At 41.9% G+C, this 20810-nt stretch overlaps 1 protein-coding gene across 3 annotated transcripts; it reads left to right on the top strand.

Annotated features, from left to right (window-relative positions):
• The first annotated feature begins 873 nt into the window (after positions 1-873).
• Positions 874-19156, top strand: kcnn4 (potassium intermediate/small conductance calcium-activated channel, subfamily N, member 4). Of its 3 annotated transcripts, none has more exons than XM_071542715.1 (9): positions 874-1392; positions 5301-5396; positions 7350-7786; positions 9719-9854; positions 12820-12930; positions 14994-15115; positions 16443-16512; positions 16998-17164; positions 17352-19156. In XM_071542715.1, the coding sequence occupies exons 1-9, from the start codon at positions 994-996 to the stop codon at positions 17353-17355; spliced, it is 1542 nt and encodes a 513-aa protein (XP_071398816.1). In that variant the 5' UTR covers positions 874-993; the 3' UTR covers positions 17356-19156. The 3 variants fall into 3 exon arrangements, with proteins under 3 accessions (XP_071398816.1, XP_071398833.1, XP_071398823.1); XM_071542732.1 differs by lacking the exon at positions 17352-19156 and adding an exon at positions 15644-15696 and having other exon boundaries at positions 16998-17131; XM_071542722.1 differs by lacking the exon at positions 17352-19156 and having other exon boundaries at positions 16998-17168.
• Positions 19157-20810: the final 1654 nt, after the last annotated feature.

Raw genomic sequence — 20810 nt, 5'->3', positions numbered from 1 at the left:
CAGAAATAGTTAAAATACAGTATAGTGCCAATAAACATTATATTATAAAAATAATGGCAGAGGACTGAGGAATGGGGACATTATTGACAATTATGAACAATGGCATTTACTTTAAACGCCTCATTGTCAGTCTTACAAAGCTTTATATCAATGTTTTGCATAGACCACGTGAAGGTAAATAGAGTTATTCGACCACCAGGGGTCAGTCTCAGTCTAACTAGTGTAGATCTCACAGATGTGTTCACCACTGATGCAGTCCGCAACAAAAAGATGCAAGTGATTTCACGACCAATAATCTATGACAGAGGGCAAGGAAAAGTAAAAAGCAATGGTGGAAAACGTCCCATCTTTAAAAGCCTGCGACTGCTGCAGCAATTGCACTGATCAAGTCAGACGGCATGATGAAATAGTTTTAGAAACTGTAAAGGCCATGGCCACTAACAGAGTTTATTTTAGTAGCCTACTTTAGCCTACCTCAGGTATTTTGTGCAGAAACGGAAAAGTAGGCAATCTTACCGACAAGACGAATTCCAACCATACTAAAATAACATTTGAAATATTTTCTTAACTGAACCAATTTTTGGCAAAATAAAGTTTTGTGCGATCAGATATCCTAAAGCCTAACCGAATACAGAAATAGATGTTCCTCGTTAGTTACTATGCTTTTCTCTTAAATAGTAAATCCGCAAAGTTCCTGCTGTGCTTTATGCAAATAGGCGTTGTAATTCCTTGAGAGCGCATCTGTAAGACACCCAAAACGGACGCGCGCGCGCACACAGCACACACAGAATTCATTTGCAGCAGACTGACGCACACTCCTATAATAATAACCCATGCAAATAAGAGCACATACCACAGCGCAAATGGCATCAGTGCGCGTAACCACGCCAAGCCGGTTCGTAAGGGTGTTAAGGTGAGAGCGTTTGGTAAATCCGCTACTTCGATGAGCGACGAACGAGAAAAGGGCCCGGTACACAGTGCGCCCATCGGACTATGCCTTCCCCAACTCGGGAGGAAAGCAAAGGGGAGACCGGACGGGCGAAGGACGGAGCAGCAGAGGACGACAGGGAGAGCGGCGGCGGCCGTCTCGTGTGCGCTCTGGAGATGGAGATGACCAGCCGCAGCCTGCATGGCGACTCCAAAGTGGATTGTGTAAATTGCGATGGGGTGATCAATCGAAACGGCGGGGACTCGACAGAGGTATCCGTGCCTCTGTCACTTCCCGGGAAGCGGATAACCCCTATTGAGGGAGACAACCTCTACAGACTGCGAGACAGAAAGTTTTTATTAGAGGATAGAAAGCGCCTTTGCGCGTTGGCTTTGGGCACCGCTCTCCTCGGGATACTGCTCATGGTAATACACGCCGAGATGTGCCCCAGGGTTTATCTACCGGTAGGTCCATAAAATTTACAACTAAACTACAGTGTTAGCCAATGACTGAATTGTTTAAAACTTTTATTAGATTGCAAGATGAATGAAACCAGATGAAATTAATGACTAGATAACCAAATCAAATAAATTGCTTCGAAATATTTCTGTGTCTCTACATTTAGACACAGACAGACAGACAGAGAGAGAGAGACAGACAGACAGACAGAGAGCTAGAGAGAAAGAGAGAGAGAGAGAGAGAGAGAGAGAGAGAGAGAGAGAGAGAGAGAGAGAGAGAGAGAGAGAGACTACTATAATTCACAGTATGATAATACATTAATTTAAATTTGAGTGTATGTGATATGTTCCACTGCACTGGTAATAACTTTTACAAAGAAGCTCAGTGTGCCTCTGTCAGTGAGAGGCAAACCTCTACCATGCCACTCATGACAAACATGGATCATTGGATGTTTCACCAGTAATCCATTACAACTTTGTGTTGTCAGCCAGTTAAGACTTTTTAGTGTTGACCCTTGTCTACCCATCGCCAAATAATAAAATAACCAACATAATCAACATGTGCAAGCCTCTGCATCATGCAGTAAAAGTAAAACCTGTCAGGGACAACTGATCTGCAGGACAGAAATTTAGTGAGAAGTAGCAACTTAGCCCCCCCCCCCGGTCAGCAGAGAGACATTTGTCTGAGATCACACACCAATACAGAGAGAAGTGCTTCAAACTGCAGCACATGTAAACTGCCTGTTTACTTGTGCTGCAGTTGGGTTATTAAGAATTCAATCACTTTTACAATGGACTATAGGAATTAACATAATTGGTGTAGAAAATCACCTTCTTACACAACTGCCTATATTTGTTGTCATAACAACTTCCTTGATTAGCAGACTCTTTAAAACAGCAGGAGCCACATGCAGCACAACAGCAGAATCTGCACCTGGGCTTTGAACCTCTCTGACCTACTGATTAGTTAGTCCATTTCCAGACACACCATTTGGTAGCACAGCCTCATGACATTAACATGCAGATCTCAGTGGATAACAATGCCAGGCCACACAATCAACAAATTATTAACTCCCCCGACTTCCTACGGCACACGCCAGTTCCACATGTGGAAAAAAGTTCTCATGCATGCCGCAAAACATCAGACCACCTCCATGCTGTAAAGTCAGTGATTGATTACAGTGTCAGGAGCCCCACATTTCTAGCTCGCATCAGCTAAAGCCTTTTGAGCAACCTATAGAAAAACACCCTGACCTTCAAAATAAGCTTGATGTGATCACAGAGTTGAAGAGATGGACCTGGAGAAGCCTAGTAGTGAAATTAACGGCGCTGGCACGTATATTACATTACTATTCCAGTTTACAAATACGAACCAAGAACAGGTGTTGTCTGTCCATTCCTAACAACAGGCATCGGCTTCGGTACCATGGAAATGCTGATGCACTGGAAAAGTTTTCTCTGCCGCAGTTAAAGCATATTATTTTGGAGAAACTGCATTGCTGATTTAACCATAGCTTATATAACCATTGTCAACATTCATCTCCTTTAGACTTCTTGTTATGTCCAAGTCATGAGTGCAAGTGGTGACATCTTCTTCCTCTGTGCACTGACCTGGGTTTTGACCACATGCCACACATAGATCTATCTCAACACAATACAAGCATTTTGACAGTGGTCAATACATGTATTTGTATTCATTATTATCTTGAAAAGTATTTCAAGTGTGTTGCAGTATATTTTGGAGATGCCTGAGCTGTAGGCCTATCAACATCACACCAGTCTACCAAGTGATATTTTAAGCATACCTTTTCATGGTTATGCACGAAAAGGGGGCTATTTATGGAAAGTTTTTCCACATTTCACTTCTTCCCCTACAGTGAGATTGCTCACGGTAGTTCAGGCTATCTTTCCACATCATTTAGTGTATAATTAGAGCGTTTGAATGGGCACTCCAACTTTCTAGGTCATGAGCTGGGGTATGTAGCTGTGCCAGAGCTATGTGCTAGGCCTGTGCACTTTGACCTGGATGTGAACTCATGACCTCTTTTCTGCACCTCTGTTATGACTTTCCTGAATGAGAGCCCAAAGTATTTTATCAGTACAACAACAACAGAACTTAGCACGGTGTACAATGTTAAAAAAAAACCTGATGTTTGCATTAGGGGGTCAGGTGGATAGTTTGGATGCCCTCTATACCTCTGACTCAGTGGTTCTCAACCATGTGCCATCATGACCCAAGCGTCTGCAGGTTTTCATTCCAACCGAACACAACAGCAGCTGATTCACTTATTAACACATCCTCAGCTAGAGAGCAGGGACTAAACAGTGAAATCAGCCACTGTAGTGATTGGTTGGAATGAAAACCTGCAGACTCTTAGGTCACCAAGGCACATGGTTGAGAATCACTGCCCTAACCAAAACAAAAATATTCCTAATATGCCTATAAGGTCGTGGTTCTCAATCCTGGTCCTCAGGACCCAGAGCCTGCTGGTTTTAATTCTAGCCATCTAATTATGGACTGGTTTACACCTGGGATACCAGGTGAATGCAATTAACTAGCAGGTAGAAAAGAAAACCAGCACTGCTCTAGGCCCAGGACCAGGATTGAGATCCATGGCTATAGAGTATAGTGTGTCTGTGTGGCACCCAATAGTGAGTTTATAGTGACTTTGTAGTATTCATAATCCTAATATTTTGTGTCTACTATGGCAGGAATAGGCAACCATGGACTACACAAGGTGATTTCACTGATTAGCTCACCTTCAACCAGAGGAAGTAGGCTAATAAGTGAACATGGTGTTGTGTTTGGTTGGAATGAAAACCCGCACACTCGTGGCCTTCTATGGCACACGGTTGCCTATCCCTGTCCCATGGCATCACTATAATATTCCTATGGTATATAAGGTATAGTTCTGCTGTGATATTTGTATGGTATCCTAATATGTATTATTGGAATACATGATACAGGCCAATAGTTATTTTGCTTACCCATAGCGCAAGGATTCCACGTGAAAGCTAATGAAACCACACCGACTGACAAACTTGCAAAATAGACAACCAAATAGAAGATGGATGCGATAGCGCTTTGCCTTGTACCTGTTTCTTATTTATCGCATTACTCACAAACCGGCCCACCGTGTCTTCCAGGGGATTCAGTGGGTTTTGCCATGTCTTGGGTGGCCTTTCCTGGTGACGGTGCGCTCGTTGTCCGTCCAAGACTACGAGAAACAATCCGTGTTAAGGTTAACCCAAATTAGGTCGTTGCAAAGGCCTTGAAATTACTGTTTCCAACGGGAAAACGTTACAAAAACAATTTCAGAATCTCGGCAAGCAACGTGTTGTGAACTCTCTGTTATGGAATGTGGTGAAACGTTAAGCTTTTGTGGAGTCTTCTAATTAGCCCTGGACAAAACAGACATGATGTGGATGCTACGGGAGAAACTGTGGAAAACCAACTACCTTGCCAATGGACGTCACACCATACCACCTACACGCTCAAGTTTCCTCAAGTTTGAAAGTTTGCAATTATCTTTTTAACTGTAAACCACATTAAAAATCACTCCCCGTTAAAACTTCCATCGACGTTACATCAGTTGCGTCGTGATGCTGAGCTGTGGGTGTGGGTGGCCTGGCCTATAACGTGCCTAAGACCAGGTTAGTTTTAGCCTCCACTTGTGAAACCATGTGAGAGGGCAAACCATGTTTATCATACTGTGTGTGTGTGCGCGCGCGTGTGTGGTACACATTTTACAGCTGTCATTACCTCAGTAGGCAAAGGAGACCCAACAGATCAGGGGATTTCATAAAACACTGCTAATGGAGAATGATACATGGAAAGAAATCAAATCTGGGCTGCAGTGGAGTTGTTATAAACTTCCTTTTATGTCTTATCTCCCTCTCCACTTCCTTCCCAGGACTCCAGCACTGCCATCATCATCAACTGTTCCATCACCCTGTCCACTGGGTGTCTCCTGATGCTCATTATAGCTTTCCATTATAAGGACATCAGGGTAAGTATGGCTTTCTCCTTTGTTTCCAACACTTCAGCTGCCTTTACAGTGTTTGTGGTGTGTGTGTGTGTGAGTGCATGTACATCTGAGTGCAACTGCTGTACTTCAGGGTTTGACTTGCCATATTTTGTGCATCGGGGGTTTTATAGTCATGCCTTTCTCCAGCTCTACTTGGTTAAAATGATGCTTTGAAAAAGATACTTGAGGGTATTCATTTTAGAAGTAGCTCATGGTCTACTGATGATAGCCTAAACACTGATTATCTGTGATGTATTTGTTATATACACAAAATACCCCTGGAGAAAACCTCAGCCCACAAAAGCTTGCACAATGTTGCAGCTGTGATGCTTTTCCACATGCCTAATCGTGCGATGCCTTGTCAATCCACATTCAGCGAGGGTTTCGGTTGAACATACTGAAACTGAATAAACAGTCCTTCAGCTCATCATTCAGCCACTCCTCACCCTCACCCAGTAAGTAATCAATAAAGTGCAGTATGAACACCAAGTACAGAGAGTACTGTGAATAGTAGTAATACAAGCAACTTGAATAGAACTTAAGTTGTGTGCTACTTAGTTGTGTTGGAGTTCCGTAGGAGGACCTTCCAATGAAATTCATGATTTGGGTTTGTATCATCATTTGGAATGTTCAGGGTTTGGTGACATCATAGAGATAAAACAGTAAGTTTGATTTAAAACTGCAAACTAATTGCACAAATGTTGCATTGTGTAAAGCCAGTGCAGAGAGGGTCAGTGGCCTCTGACATGCGACAGGTAGTTCAGCATGTGTCAGTTCAGTGCAGCATCTGTCCTACAGTGTTTTTAGTTTGGTTTCAGGTCCTGTGTGTCTGAGATAAGGGGGTCTGTGCATGTGCTTAGTGGAGATAAGGAAGGGAAGGTTCAGGGTGGAGTTGATCACCCCAGTTAAGCCAGGCAACATTCAATGATGCCTGACTACAAACTGTAGCTTCACTTCTTTTGTATCACTTACAGGGAATGATTTCACATTTAATCACACCAAGAACAGCTCAGACAACAAAAACGAGGAAAAATGCAGAGAATATTGATACCGTTCATATCCCTTGCTGTCTTAATTAACTCGGACAACTTAAGTCATGAGAATGGTGTGTAGAGAGAGGGGGGTGAACAGGTAAAGTTTTTTAATATTCTCACAGTGACTTAAGGAACATTGCCCACATCACATCTATACACAAACATGGTGTGTATAAGAGAACTTTTCATTTTATTTTTGATGGCTTCTTTGTTTTGTGCTTGTGATACAAAAAAACAATAATGTAGCACCCAACATGTCCAAGTTTATCTGCTGTTTAGTGGGAGGACAAGCATGTCCTAAAATGCCACATTTTGAATTTAGTTTTTGTGTGACCCGGTTAAACATTGGATTTGATTTTGTGTAACATATAAATGCAAGGTCTCCTTGTTTTTCTTCCACCCTGCATCTACTTTTGTCAATGGAGACAGATTTATTCACTCAGTTTACTCTTAGGTTTTATAAAACTAAGTCATTTCATATAGATTGCACTTCAACAATGTGTAATAAAACAGAGAAGGGCATGTTCTGATAATGTCATAACAGTTTGAACTATCACAAGGGAAATGAAAGATGAAATTAAAGCCAGTGTATGAATATTTTCCTTATAAAAAAAAATTATTTTGTCATGTCAAAGTATCAGAGATTACTAAATCAAAGATGGCTTTCCCTTACAAGCCCTATATCTATGATTTTCAACCTTATATCTCTAAGGAAGGTGTGTATTTGCCTTGGCCTCCATTTTTTAAATTAAATGAATATTGTCTCTGTTATTATTTTTCCCAGGTCCATTTAGTTAGCCATGATAATTTCTTTAACACTGTATGAAATGATCAGTCCTATATGAGTAATATTTTGTTGATATCCAACCTCCTTGCTCTCTCTCTGTCGTTCTTCTTTCAGCTGTTCAACATCGACCACAACCAAGTGGACTGGCGCATCGCCATGACCAGCCACAAGGTTCTGGTGATCACTGTGGAGCTGCTGGTCTGTGCCATCCATCCTGTTAGCACCTACTGCGAGGTGGGCCTCCCCATCAACAACTCTTCCTCAGCACAGCAGGATGTTTCAAAATGCCCTGGGACGGCTCTGGTGGACATGGAGCTGCTGCTGTCAATGCTGATGTTCCTCCGCCTGTACTTGGTGCACAGAACCATCCTGCTGCACAGCAAAGTGCTGCTGAGTGCCTCCTACAGGAGCATCGGCTCGCTCAACAACATCAACTTCACCTTCCGCTTTGTTCTCAAGGTACTGATGAACAAATACCCGGCACGCACGCTACTGGTCTTCATCCTCTTCTTCTGGCTCATTGCGTCCTGGATGCTTACCCTGTGTGAGAGGTATGGTGCAGCACTACATGTATATAATGAATAACGATGGATTAATCAAAAAAAGTCAAGCCGCTAGCAAAGTAATCAAGTCATTTCTGATCAAAATGAAAACTAACTATAATATTAACATTGTATTATTCCATAATATTTTCACAAATAAGTAGCAGACCTTGGGGGTTGACTGTTCATGTTAATAAAAAAAACCTGCTAAACTGTTAAGGGAAAATCTAAAACAGAATTCACAAATACTATTCATATGACCAGACAAACGGCAAAGGAAAGCAAATTTGTGGACAGTATTCCTCAGGATGACTTTTCAGTGATATGGTATATGTTCTGGTTCAGAACTGTTAGCAGAACTATGAAATAAAGTTCATTTGTGTGTAAAAGCTCAACTAAACACTCTTTTATTATTAGTGAAGCAGCTCAAGACTCTCCATCACATCTCAGACAAGAATCTTGGTTCTGTCATTTCAAGTTTTAGGAGAGAGCTGTTCATGTTCAACAAATATTGACTGGACTCACTGTTAAAAGAAAGCAACTGTGAGAAGAATGTAAGTTGTTTGCCTCCCTCAAGCAAACACTCTGCCCATTATTTTCAGTGACACCTAAACATCGTCTGCATCATTTCCGCAATTGTGAGTAAGGATCATTCTATACTTGAACTACACCCATTTACCACTGATTGGACAAATGTGTAATTGGCCAATGCACATATACTAGTGAATTCTTATTACAAAGAATAAGTACAGGCTATACAAACAAATTAAACTGAGCAGTCCAAGTTTTTTGTTGTTTGTTTCAATGGAAGACTTTGCCAGTAATCTCAGTTATGGGAGGCTTTTGTACAAAATAGATGAAAAACAGAACTTTGGAATCTTGATGTCTGATGCAGTAGACAAAAACGTTCTGAATGGTGTTTCAAAGTACTCATTTGTGAATATTGCATCATGTTAAATATATATATAACATAAACCATGGAGTGTTCAGCCCACTCTGAGTTGTTTGTCATAAAGCCGCGACAAGAATTTCAACTCCATTTGGTCGGTAGCAGTTCCAAAAATCAAATATCATTAAAACAATAACATTAAGCGAATAATGTTTTTGGATAGATTTCCCTGGTTTTTTTCTGTTATGTAAATACAATTCTCTCTCTCTCCTTCTCTTTCACACATGCCGACACACACATGCGCGCGCGCGCACACACACACACACACACACACACTGCAGATCTGTCCATTACCAACCTCCACCCACCCCACACATTAAAAAACAGGCTTGGCAATTTTACATTCCCCCTCAAGCCTTGATGGTCAATTTGACTTTCCTATTTGGAATGGATTTCCAATAACTGATTTAATGATCATCATTTTCTATTTTGTTACTCTAACAAATTGCTCTTTAATGTGAGCCAACTTAACATCAATCACATTCCTCTACAGGCTGTTTGGACAGTGTGACATCATTTGTTCATTTGAACCTTAATGGGAGGTTTTGCCTTCACTTTCACATGTCTCAGTCTTGTATGTTTTGATTTGTCAAAGGCGATGAAAGAACTAATAACTGACAAGACTACAGAATGTTTTCACATTGAGTGTTAAATTTCCTTTATTACCACAGTCATTTTCCATGGTAGATTACCACTTCCAGAAGGCAGATAACAGATATATTGAATGACCTTTTGCGTGGGTGGTTATGTTTCTGCCAAGTGTACATTGGAATATTGTTGGGTTTCAGTTTACAGTGCTACCTGCCACCTGCTGAGTTCCTTGGTACTGTTGAGTACCAACACTGATTACGCAGTCTGGTTAACACACCCTGCCTTTGTCATTGAGACTGATGTGGTCAGGGAATGGGTGATAAGTTTATTGTTTTATCTGAGACAATGTACTTCGGTAGGACATTGCCTGACTGAGTCCCGCTCTCTCTCACCCCCTGCAGGCAGACCGGGACAGCAACAAGCCACATGGACACCGCTCTGTGGCTCATAGCCATCACCTTTCTCACAGTGGGCTATGGGGACGTGTCGCCCAACACCAGCTGTGGCAAAGCAGTGTGCCTCTTCACCGGAGTCATGGTAACTGGGATGGGTTGCTTGGGGAAATAATGTACCATTAGAGAAACTGGAGAATGTAATAACATTTTTGCTCAGCAATGTAATTCTGTTTCTCATTAGGTTCTTTACAAAATACAAAGCTTTAAACAGCAGTGTTGTATAAGTACTAGACTGATACAACATGCATGCACTGCTGCAATGCACTATACTAGTTTCTACTGTGCATTCTTATAGTCCTTGAGCTAGCTGGTTATTGTGGAGGAGGAGATTAGATCTGAAGTGGTTGTTTTCGCTACCGTTATTATCAGAAATTGATTTAGCCAGGAAAGCAGTAATGTGTTAAACACATAAGATAAATAATCACTTTGATGCTTAGTTAACCAGGCTCAAGGAACTGAATTCTAGAGAGGATGCTGTACACAGTAATGTTGTCATTGTTTACCTACTGTATCACCTATCACAACACCAGTCTTTCTCTCTTGTCTTTGTTCCCTTTATGTATTTGTTCCCATTTCTTTTTACCCCCCACACTTCCCTGTGTGGATTACTAGATTTTTAAAAACCTACACAAATACCTCAACAGAATATTCTGTTCTGTTCTGCTCTGTTCCGTTCTGTTAGTTGCCATGGCCACATTTGCCTCTCTGTCCAGGTGTTACCATACACCCAAGTGGTGCTGACAGGCTAGAATGCCTTTTCTTGCGCCTGTGATTTAGATAACAGTTGTAAATTAATGTAAGGTGTTTCACTGGGACCTTGGCAGTACCAGGCGCTCTCTCACACCACAAAATGCATGAGAAAAGGCACAGGGAGGGATACTATCAGCATTCCTCGGGTGTTTTGCAGTCTGCATGCACCATTTTAACAAACCGTAGGATCCTTCTGCTGAGTGATGACATTATTTTACTGGGCTCACTGACTTTCTGCTCTTATCATAAATTGTGAAGACATTGTGAAATGGGTAATAATATAATAACCACACAAACATAAACAAAATTTAGCCACTGTTAATACTAAATGAATGGGAGTCAAAGGGAATGAATAAATTAAATAAATAATCACCATTTAGCCTAAAATAAAGTGCTGTGATGTTGATTTAAGTTGGCAATATGACTATGCATTGTAAAACATTATGACAGTGGCTGCATTTTGCTTATTTTTGCGTAGTGATTTACAAAGAATCAAACCGTTCATTCCAGTTTCATCTCATTCATAACCTAAAAGAAAGAAATTAACCTTTAACCACTACAGTCCTTGATGAAGATTTATTTAGTCTAAAATTCAAATGCTTTGGTTACACCCATTACACCATCGTAACATATGGCTGTGTCTAAGCCAAATTAAAGTTAAATTAAACTTTCAAAATGCTGCCTTTGCTATTAAAGGAAGAGAAAATTCAGCATAGTAGTAGAATAACCAGGGTTGAGATTGAAAGTCTGGGTGAAATGAGGAGTCAGACAGAGAGTGACAGAGAAGGATTAAAGGGATGTGGAAGTGATACTGAGAATGAGGAGAATGAGTCATATTGAGTGCTTGTGAGATGAACACAGAGAGGTAAAGTTAGATAAAAAAAAGAAGGCACTGAGAGCGAGCAGTGGCTGAGTGTGTGAATAGGCCGGTATGCTGCATTCATTTCTGGTCTGAGCAGATAAGAGTCACCACAATGGTGCAGGAGGTGGGCACGAGTCAGGTCGAGACACCTCTATGACACAGTGGAAAATAATCCTTTCCTCCTCTCTTTTCTCCATCTCCCCTTGTTTTTATAAGCTTTCCCCCTTAAAAGGGAAAACTTTCCACCATATCCATTTTTAGGTGGTTTATAGCCTTTGGCACCACTACAACAGGAGGGTGTGCCAACCTGTGCCCATGATATGGAAAAAAAAAAAAGTTTTCCTACTCCCAACAGGGCAGTTCTGTGAGCCAGTGAGCGGAGAGATGCTCACACCTGTAGTATGGCTGAGAATCCCCATGATCAGCACTTCTACTCAGCCTCAGCCTGACTCCGGCCGTAACTCAGTTTCCAGCTGTGTTGACAACGCTGTCCACTTCCTATCAGTGTGTGTGGATGGATCCCGGGAAGGATTTTGTACCTCCCAGGTTTCACAGATTACTCAGGAGTGGATTCACATTCAGTGGCTGGTCGACATTAAGGAGCATAAAAAAAATCACTCTTCAAACTCATGGAATAGAATAATTTGTGATAGATTGATCCAAATGGGTGTTAGCTTTCTTAGGCACATGCTTGATATCTCTCTCTGTTTCCCTCTCTTTCTGTTTAACTAATGCAAGCCGCAAAGAGGACAACAGGTAAAGACTGACCTCTGAACTTAATTTCCGCACGCAGGTTATCTGTTATCTGTTATCTCTGGTGGAAATGGTCAGGCAGTGCTTTGTCTGTGTGTCCTATGACCTTGTCTTGTTGTTGTGATTCACTCTGTGGGATATCTGAATATTCATCATCATTCTGCAGTTCCCTGTCCAGCAATAGCACAAGGCTATTCTCAGAGGAAACCCACACTATTATAGCAGTGCCACAGAGGCCTATGTTTAACCATTGAACTCTGTCTAAACATAACTTTGATTTATTGGAAGAAACCATATGAGGTATTAAGATCAACATTCAGCTTTTGAATAAGTGCTTTCCCTCAAGGAGAATGGTGGAGCACAAGACACAAGGCATACTGTAGAGGATTTAGAAAAGACTGCAGGGACAGCCTTAAAATCAGACTGTGAAAACAAGCCAGATTAACATCAGCTTCTCTTGAGTTCTGCCACAGTATCTGTTATATTGTGGTATTTTCCCAAAATATCTGCTGGATGAATTCCTTTGCATGTCACGTTTCAGTCTATTGTTGTGTGTCGTGAGTGAGTGGAAATACAGTATCGATCTTGAGTGCTTACATTATCACTGAGAAACTGTAGAGCAGACCGGCGGATGGTAAAAGTATCAGTAACCATAACAACGGCTGTGTGTGTTTGGTTTTAGGGTGTAGCCTGCACTGCCATGTTGGTGGCGGTTATGACCAAGAAGCTGGCCTTGAACAAAGGAGAGAAACATGTGCACTTCTTCATGTTGGACATCCAGATCTCTAAAAGGGTAAGAGCAATACATTAGTTATACAGCATACCTATAATATATGATAATTTTAAAGGTTTTCATTCAGAATTGTTAAGATATGGAAACACTGGTCTTATGGACAACTCTATGAGGGGAAAAAAGGATGCCTGCTCACTGAGTTTGCGGTTTATTCTTTGCAACATTTATGCAGCTTTCTTCATCAGGTGTATGACTTTTGGATGTGCATGCATGACTACTTTTTCTGTAGTTTTGCATCACTCTCTGATAGCTAATGTAAATGTTCCTTAAAAGGAAAATCACCATAAAACAGACTTACTCCTGTGAGCTTGTACAGTTGGATCAATATTTGTGAACGTGAACAATATTCTCTAGAGGATTTAGAGAGCAAAGACTATTTCCCTATTGACACTGCTCTCTTATCCAGAGACAGAAGGGAGCAGCTTGATGACATCACAGGCTGTCTTGTGCTAGCTTTGAGGAATACTTTTCCCCCTATATACAAACCTAGACAAAAATGTTTAATATAAGACTAACATATAGATTTTTTTTTCAGGTATCATTTTCACTTTGGAAGGTTGTCTAATAGGAGCTGTTGATGGTGACTCTTATTTGAGCAGCATTTTCTAATAATCAAAGCCACTTCCCATAAAGACATGTGGTAAACAGTCAGTCATCCTTCCTCCCATCAAAAGTTACCACAGTGTGGCAAGAAAAATAAGAAATGGTGATAAAGCGGATAGAGCTTTCAGGGTGGAAGCGCCGATACTTTCCGTGTTGCACGCATGTTATGGTTTTTGAGTCTTTTTATAATATTATTTTTTCCTTAAATAGGGCACACCAGAGGACAGGATAGTGTGGGAAAAGAGCTGGGGGGGTTGGAGGGGCAGGGAGATGAGGCCTGCCAATCTCTTTATAGCCTCCGCAAGGCGTCAAACGGAGGAAATAATCATATCCCCTTTAGGAAAGAGACTTGTGTCAGTTCAGGACGGCATAGGGATGGACAGGAAACTGGTTGTACTAATGTGTGTGTGTGAGTGTGTGTGTGTGTGTGTGTGTGTGTGTGTGTGTGTGGGGAAGTGGCGTGCAGAGGGGTTACTCTGTACTCCAGCCTTTGGCAGGATTCATCTGTTTGCTTATTGTTGTGAAGGAGATGGGTGAAAATAAAAGCTTACAGAGAACTACCCCATCATAAAGCCAATGTAATGTCTGTGACAATTAGCAATGTACATGATTATGTAAAAATTGGATACAGTTTCTACAATCTAAGCTAGAATTTGTGCTTCTTCGCTGTGCTACAGCTTCCCACCAAACTGGAGGATACAACCATTTCCTTTCTCCCAGTGGCTGCATCCTGTCACTGGGTGCATCTTTACATCTTGCTTGTGGTTGTTTTGGTCTGTGTGTGTGTGTGTGTGTGTGTGTGAGAGAGTGTGCATCCTTCTGAGCTGTCTGGTGTGATCCAGATTTACGCTGACGGGAACAAGGGAAGACATCTGGATGCAGACACTGACAGCCCCTAATAATAACCCTCACAACGGGGCCAGAGTGACATCATCACAGGGCAGTTACAGTGTGTTGGGCAGGAAGACAAACAGACATTAATAGAATCAAAGGGAAAAGTGCAAAAAGTGATCCTGAAGAAATCCCGGAATGTGTGAACCACAAATGGGCCAATGATATTCTGTACAGGCTATTCTTATCTTCGAATATTATTCTCACTGTGATGATTATGTGCCTATAGATTTCTATCAAACGCTTCTAAATAAGCCTCTCAGTCCCCGTAAGACCTAGTTCTGTATAATCTGAAACCAGCAACTGTAGAGCAAATGGGTTTCAACACGAATGACTGAATCTCTGGATTTAATCAGCTGCGTGTGATGAGTCATGCTCTTACTTCCTGTTTTGAAATGATTGATATGAATCGGGTTCTATGCACAAAATATGTCAAGAGCGGTGTGTTTCAACCAATCAAGCTTCCAGGCGTGATTGATTGTATCATGACAGTGTTATCACCATGTTTCTGGCGTTGGAACCTCACATGTTTGATTGATTGAGTGTTGATGTTGATGTCTCTTTACTAGATCCGCCATGCTGCTGCTAATGTGCTTAGGGAATGTTGGCTCCTGCACCGCACAAACCTGACGAAGGGCAACAGCGGGGAGCACCGGAGACACCAGAGATGCCTTCTGGAGGCCATCAGAGTGTGAGTTATCACAAATTACACCCACAGACAGGATGTCTATGTGTATGGGTGAGGGATCCAGGTGGGTGGGTGTTTGTGTGCATTGTATGTGTATTTTACGGGTCATTAACTCACTCTCAACATGCTGAACCATGGAGTCACAGTTTACAATGGCAAATTTAGGTTACGTGTCTGACTGTTTGTTTGCCCTCCTTTGTATGGGCAGGGCCTTTTATTATATTTTAGGTGAAGGTCTCAGACATCCATCAAGTCAATATGTCCACCCATTGACAAATAACTAATTAAATGACTGTTTGTTAGTATTTATTTGTGACATCTCCAAGATTCAAGAAACTCATCATGAAACATATCGAAATCAAGGAACAAGGAACTGAACTGAAATCTTTTTTTAGCATTTCAAAATGAGTGAAACAACCCGAACAAATGGAGTTGAAATTCATTAGAATGAGAAACTTATATTCAGGTAGCTCAAACACTTGGAAGGGCTCACCTTCTCCACTTCAATTGTTTCTTATCCTTGTTATTCAGCTGGACCTCCTCATCTAAGAACAAGTGGATTACACAAGACAGGAAGCCCAGAGGTGTGATTGTACGGTTCATTATCCAGACAACAGGATTATGTGTGTGTGTGTGTGTGTGTGTGTGTGTGTGTGTGTCAGCATGGGTGGAGGGATTGTGCTTCCTGTTTTACACTGTGCAGAACCACTATAAATAAATACACTGTGGAAAGTCAGAATGGGAGGCACTTCCACACCTTGGTAATAAAAACACCAAACCATTAAGAGACTAGTCGACACTACCTTCATAGCATTGATACCTTAGATTTCTTGGCTCTAAAATGCAGTATAGTGCCCAGAGACTGATGGGAGTTACTTGATGGAAGTTCCCTGCAATATTGTTCTTTTTCTGGGGTGGGGTGGGGGCCTTATGGTTTCATCCATCTTAGGTACTAAATTTAGCGCTTTTTCACCCCTAAATGTCAAGAACCTTCTAGAAATGGAGCAATTCTAGCAATTTAACATCCACAGCATGACTCCTGCATGTTGAGTACTATCATGCACACCTAACTGTAGGCATATTCCTCCACAAGCGAGGGATTCTGCGGTTGTTAGTGCAAGTGTTGTGTTCACCCAAAAACTGGATCCTCCCTAGTAGCCAGGCACTTAATGAAAAAATGGTCTTGCACTAATATATTAATTGACAAGAGTGGATTACTGTGACTTGTCTCTCAATCTCTGTTTTGATGTAACATTTGGAAAAATGCTATTATGTTCAAAATCATTCCACATGACTGAGATTTGTCAAACCTTTGTCTCCTTCTGCACAGATTTCGGCACTTGCGGCTCAAACAAAGAAAACTGAGAGATTACGCCAGTGAGATGGTAGACCTCCCCAAGGTAAATTGCAGCTATCACTGCAACATTTTGTACATTTTGCACTGGAAAGGTTAATGCCCAACAAGATTACCAAGATCCCTTTAAAAACACTCACCACTTATACAGACTATTATCCAGTACATTACAGCTTCTACTATTTATCACTAGGTGTTCAGACACATAAAATGCCTGTTAAAAAAAAAAAACTCCATAAAATGTCTCAGGATTCGTTTGTGTCAGGAATTCATAGGGCCAGGCCACTTTTCCTCATGGAATAAAAACATGATAAAGACATTACCTAGCAAGCGAGAGGCAGTTTGACACAATAATGGAATAATTTCTGCATTTTAAAATATATATGTCTTGATTGATTTCTGTGGAAAAAATCATTAAGATCTGTAAATCTGCAACATGGCTTTGAAATTTGTGTGCACAGAAAAGAGTGAAATTCGTTTTTTTTGTTTTTTTTAATTAACATAATCTGTGTACTGTGTTACTGATAACAGATGCAGATGATCATGTGCGACCTGAGTGCCAATTGGAACAACTCGTATCGGGAGCTGGAGCAGCGAATCCTCTCCATGGAGCAGAAGCTGGACGAGCTGAACCGCTGCTTCCAACAAACCTCTGAGCTGCTGTCTCAGGTCCTACGGCACCGCAGCCCAGAGATCAGGTAGCGTAAACATAACTCACAACGTGCAGTGACGCTCCCCAGATCTGGTAACAACAATAACACCGTGCAGGGCATGTTTTAGACCTCAATTGTGCTGTCAAAACTGTAACGGGGCAAGTGTGCTATAAATCCAGCGCATTGATTATTAGTCCTAAGATTACGATTTTTTTTTTTTTTTTTTTTACAGGTGACGTGGTTATATGGATTTGTCAGAGACTGGAGATATATGATAGGCCTCGGTGTAATTGTCTACAGTATCCATGAAAATGGGATGGTAATCCTCTCCTCCCAAAGCTGCTCTAAACTCTTGGCCTGCTGCACCACTTGGAGGACTGGCACACCTACTAGAGATCTCATCTTCAGACCCAGCGCTGAGTGGACTGCAGAATGACTCATAATTGTAAAATCATAAAGAAATGACTTCCTTTTACTACGGCAGAGTCATAATATATTGTGACAAGCCCATTGTGTTTTAACAGCTGTATTTATGACTATGCACAAAGAGGTGCATTAACAATCTCAAACAAGGGCTGTGGAGGGCCTTGTGGTCCACATTATCAAAAGCTCTGCGGCATACTGTTTAACAGCTGATTGAGTTACTTTGGATGATTTCTTCATTCTGAGATTTTGCAAAGTTTAATTGAGGGATCCATTATTGCCTTATTCCTGTGGAATAAGAGATATTTTTAAGGAAAGTAAATTTCTTGCAATGTTTTACAGTGTCAGCAGTCAGTTTTAATACAGTTTCTCTCAAATTCTCCTTCTCACAAGCATAAAGCTCAACGGTTAATCATCTGTTTCCTTGGAAAATGCAAAGTTGAATCAGTGTATTACAAGACAGTTTTCTTTAGTTCACAAAGCTTCTGTATTTATTGAATTTTGTCTATAATATACTCTCCTTTCTAGCATGTCCTCTCTGTTCTGCTCTCTTCTAACCCACTGAGCCATACTGGGGAATGAGATCCAGGAGAAGAAACACAAAACTTCAACTCATGTTCTGTGGGAAGAAACATTTATTTTGGCTCTTGTAAATGCTTTTCAATTGTTGTCAACTGCAACTGATAGATTTTTTGATCCATTAAGTTTGTTGTCATCTGATGCGTATGTGGGGAACATAGTTAACAGCTTACACCTGTTCTGAGGACAACATAGAAACTTTGGTAGAAGTTGCCTTGTAACCTAGTCTTTTAGCAACCAAACAGCTCCACCTAGTGGATATGCATGTAGGAAAAGATAACTACATAATATTGGAAACATTAATGTCAAAGATGTTCATAAAACCACATGGTGAACCAAGCACTTTGTGAGAAATATTGGCTAAAACTGGACAAATCCTCTCTCTGGAGGATAAACTGGAGTGTTTCAGCTTAAACCAATGCTGAAAAAGGGTCCCTATGTGTTTATTTCTATTCTAGTAAGCTGTTACTGTGTATTATTTGCACATGATAAAAACGCATTGTGAAGAACTACCCAGGACATGCTTCTAATTAAAAGCCATTGATGAGTAAACGTATGTGATTTTGCTTTGCTTTTGTAACCTAGTAATACAATAAATTAAAAAAACAAACATACAATGGCAATAATTACATGGCATGTGTGAAAGATCGCTCTTGACTTAACATTTTGCTCTGGGGTATGATGCAACACCACAATAAAGCCACACAAACTGCACACAGTTTATGTTATTCATACACAAAATGCAGGAAAGCCAACAAAAGACTTGTTAACCATGAATAAGTCAGACTTGTGTCAATACTTTGTCATTTTGAGGGCTTCTTCCAGTGTTTAGCTTTTGTCCTGTTTTTAAGTTGGTGCCATATATAAGCAGAAGGCCTTAAAAAGAGTTGTCCACAATCGCAAGAAAAGGGCATGCTACACTTCCTCCTGCCTCTGTGTTTCCAAGAACATCCAGAAGAAAGGGATTTCCTTGAATTGCCCTTCATGTGCTCAGCTAAGAGTTTCGCTCCTGTGAATGTTTCCCCACAGCTGACACAGATGTAGCTAGTGGCCTCCGCGTGTTGCATGCAGTGCCGCAGGAGGTGCAGCCGGTGCTTGAAGGCGCGGCCACACTGGCAGCGGTGTGAGCGGCGGCCTCGGTGGAGGTAGCGGTGGCTGATGATGAGGGAGGGCTGCCGTGAGACGGCGCCGCACTGCCTGCAGGGGTAAGGGGCCTTGGAGCGCCAGCCTGCGTTCATACGCTTCATCAGGGCCACCTCCCGGCTGTCGTTCTTAAACAGGGCCACGATATTCAGGGGGGGCATTAGTGGAGACACAGACTGAGAGGCTACAGTAGCTGGAGTTTTGTTAGTGGCACTAACGGGGACAGATGCAGGGGTACAACGATGTCCCGGGGGCTGGTTTGTCCCCTGACCTAAGGCACTGTTTGTCCCTGATCTGACAGCTATGTTGGGAACAGCCATTAATATAGGTGGTAGGGGTCTGACAGGTGATGGGGAGGCGGGGGGTTGCGTGTTTAAAAGAGACTGTTCTGAAGTTGTCATCTTCTGAGAGGACAGAATTGGGGGCCGGCTGTGTGTATTATTCTGCGTCGCGACAGTCACCTGTGGATTTGTGGCACTCTTCTGCGGGACAACCTGAGTGACAGTAGGTGGCGTCTGCTGTAGAATCATGAACTTGGTTACTCCCCCATTTAATAGTCTGGATGTCACAGGAACCAAGCCTGGGCGCGAAGGGGACAGGGAGGGAGAGGAAGGGCTAGATTGCACGACTGCGGACAGAGGCCCAGCATAAGATTGGCCAGCAGAGGGCTTCCCATTAATGATCAGGTTGACGGCACGGGGGCTCTGACAAGTCGCAGCGTGGTTGGAGACCAGGACATGTCCAGAACCGCTGGCAGCTAACTGGGTCACTGTGGCAGAGACGACTGGTGACACCTTTTTATCAGTCGAGGCAGACGGTTTAGTAATAATGCATACCTTGGTACTGACCATTGAACTGTGAGCTGTAATTACATGGTTTAACAGACTATTCTCAGTAGAAAAAAAGGCTTTGCATATGTGGCATGTTTTTGGCATTGACTCAGAACAATAGAGTCGGACAGTGTGAGAGCTTGACTTGCTTCCCTTGTGACAAAGGTGGTGCTTGTAAGAGTTCCAGTGCGAGAAAACTTGGCCACAGATGTCACAAGAGTACAAACGCATCTGGTGTTTATGCAGGGACTTCTCAGTTGCAAAGTGCCCTTTGCACGCTGAACACGGAAATATTTTACTTCTAGAAGTACAGTGGAGCAAATGGATCTTCACATTCCTAAATGGCCCTTTACCACACACAGTACACATTGATCTATTGGCACTGGGGGGGTTGTTGGAGTATTTAAGAGTAGAGGAAGAGCCACTGGAAGACCCAGTTGAACTGGAGTGCGAGCCAGAATCTGATGCTGGATCATCTGGACAGAAGTCAGATTCAGAGTGTGTGTCTGTGTGTGTGCCATCGTCACTTTGCTCCTCTACATACTCCTCTTCATCCCCATGTACATCTGAGGGTCTTTCATCCCCATCGGCCAAACTCATTTCTGTGTCACCTGAGCTTGTTGAATCATCTGTGTTCTCACACTCATCATTTGTTTGATAGGGATTTTCCATCTTGATATCTTCAAATTCATCTTTAATCTCCAATGTATAATCTA

Source organism: Centroberyx affinis, unplaced genomic scaffold, assembly GCF_046629955.1.
Source record: "Centroberyx affinis isolate AG114_WGS23_722 - 3 ecotype Tasmania unplaced genomic scaffold, CSIRO-AGI_Caff_v1 ptg000230l_1, whole genome shotgun sequence".
Lineage (NCBI taxonomy): Eukaryota > Metazoa > Chordata > Actinopteri > Beryciformes > Berycidae > Centroberyx > Centroberyx affinis.
This window is presented reverse-complemented; position numbering and strand designations above follow the sequence as displayed.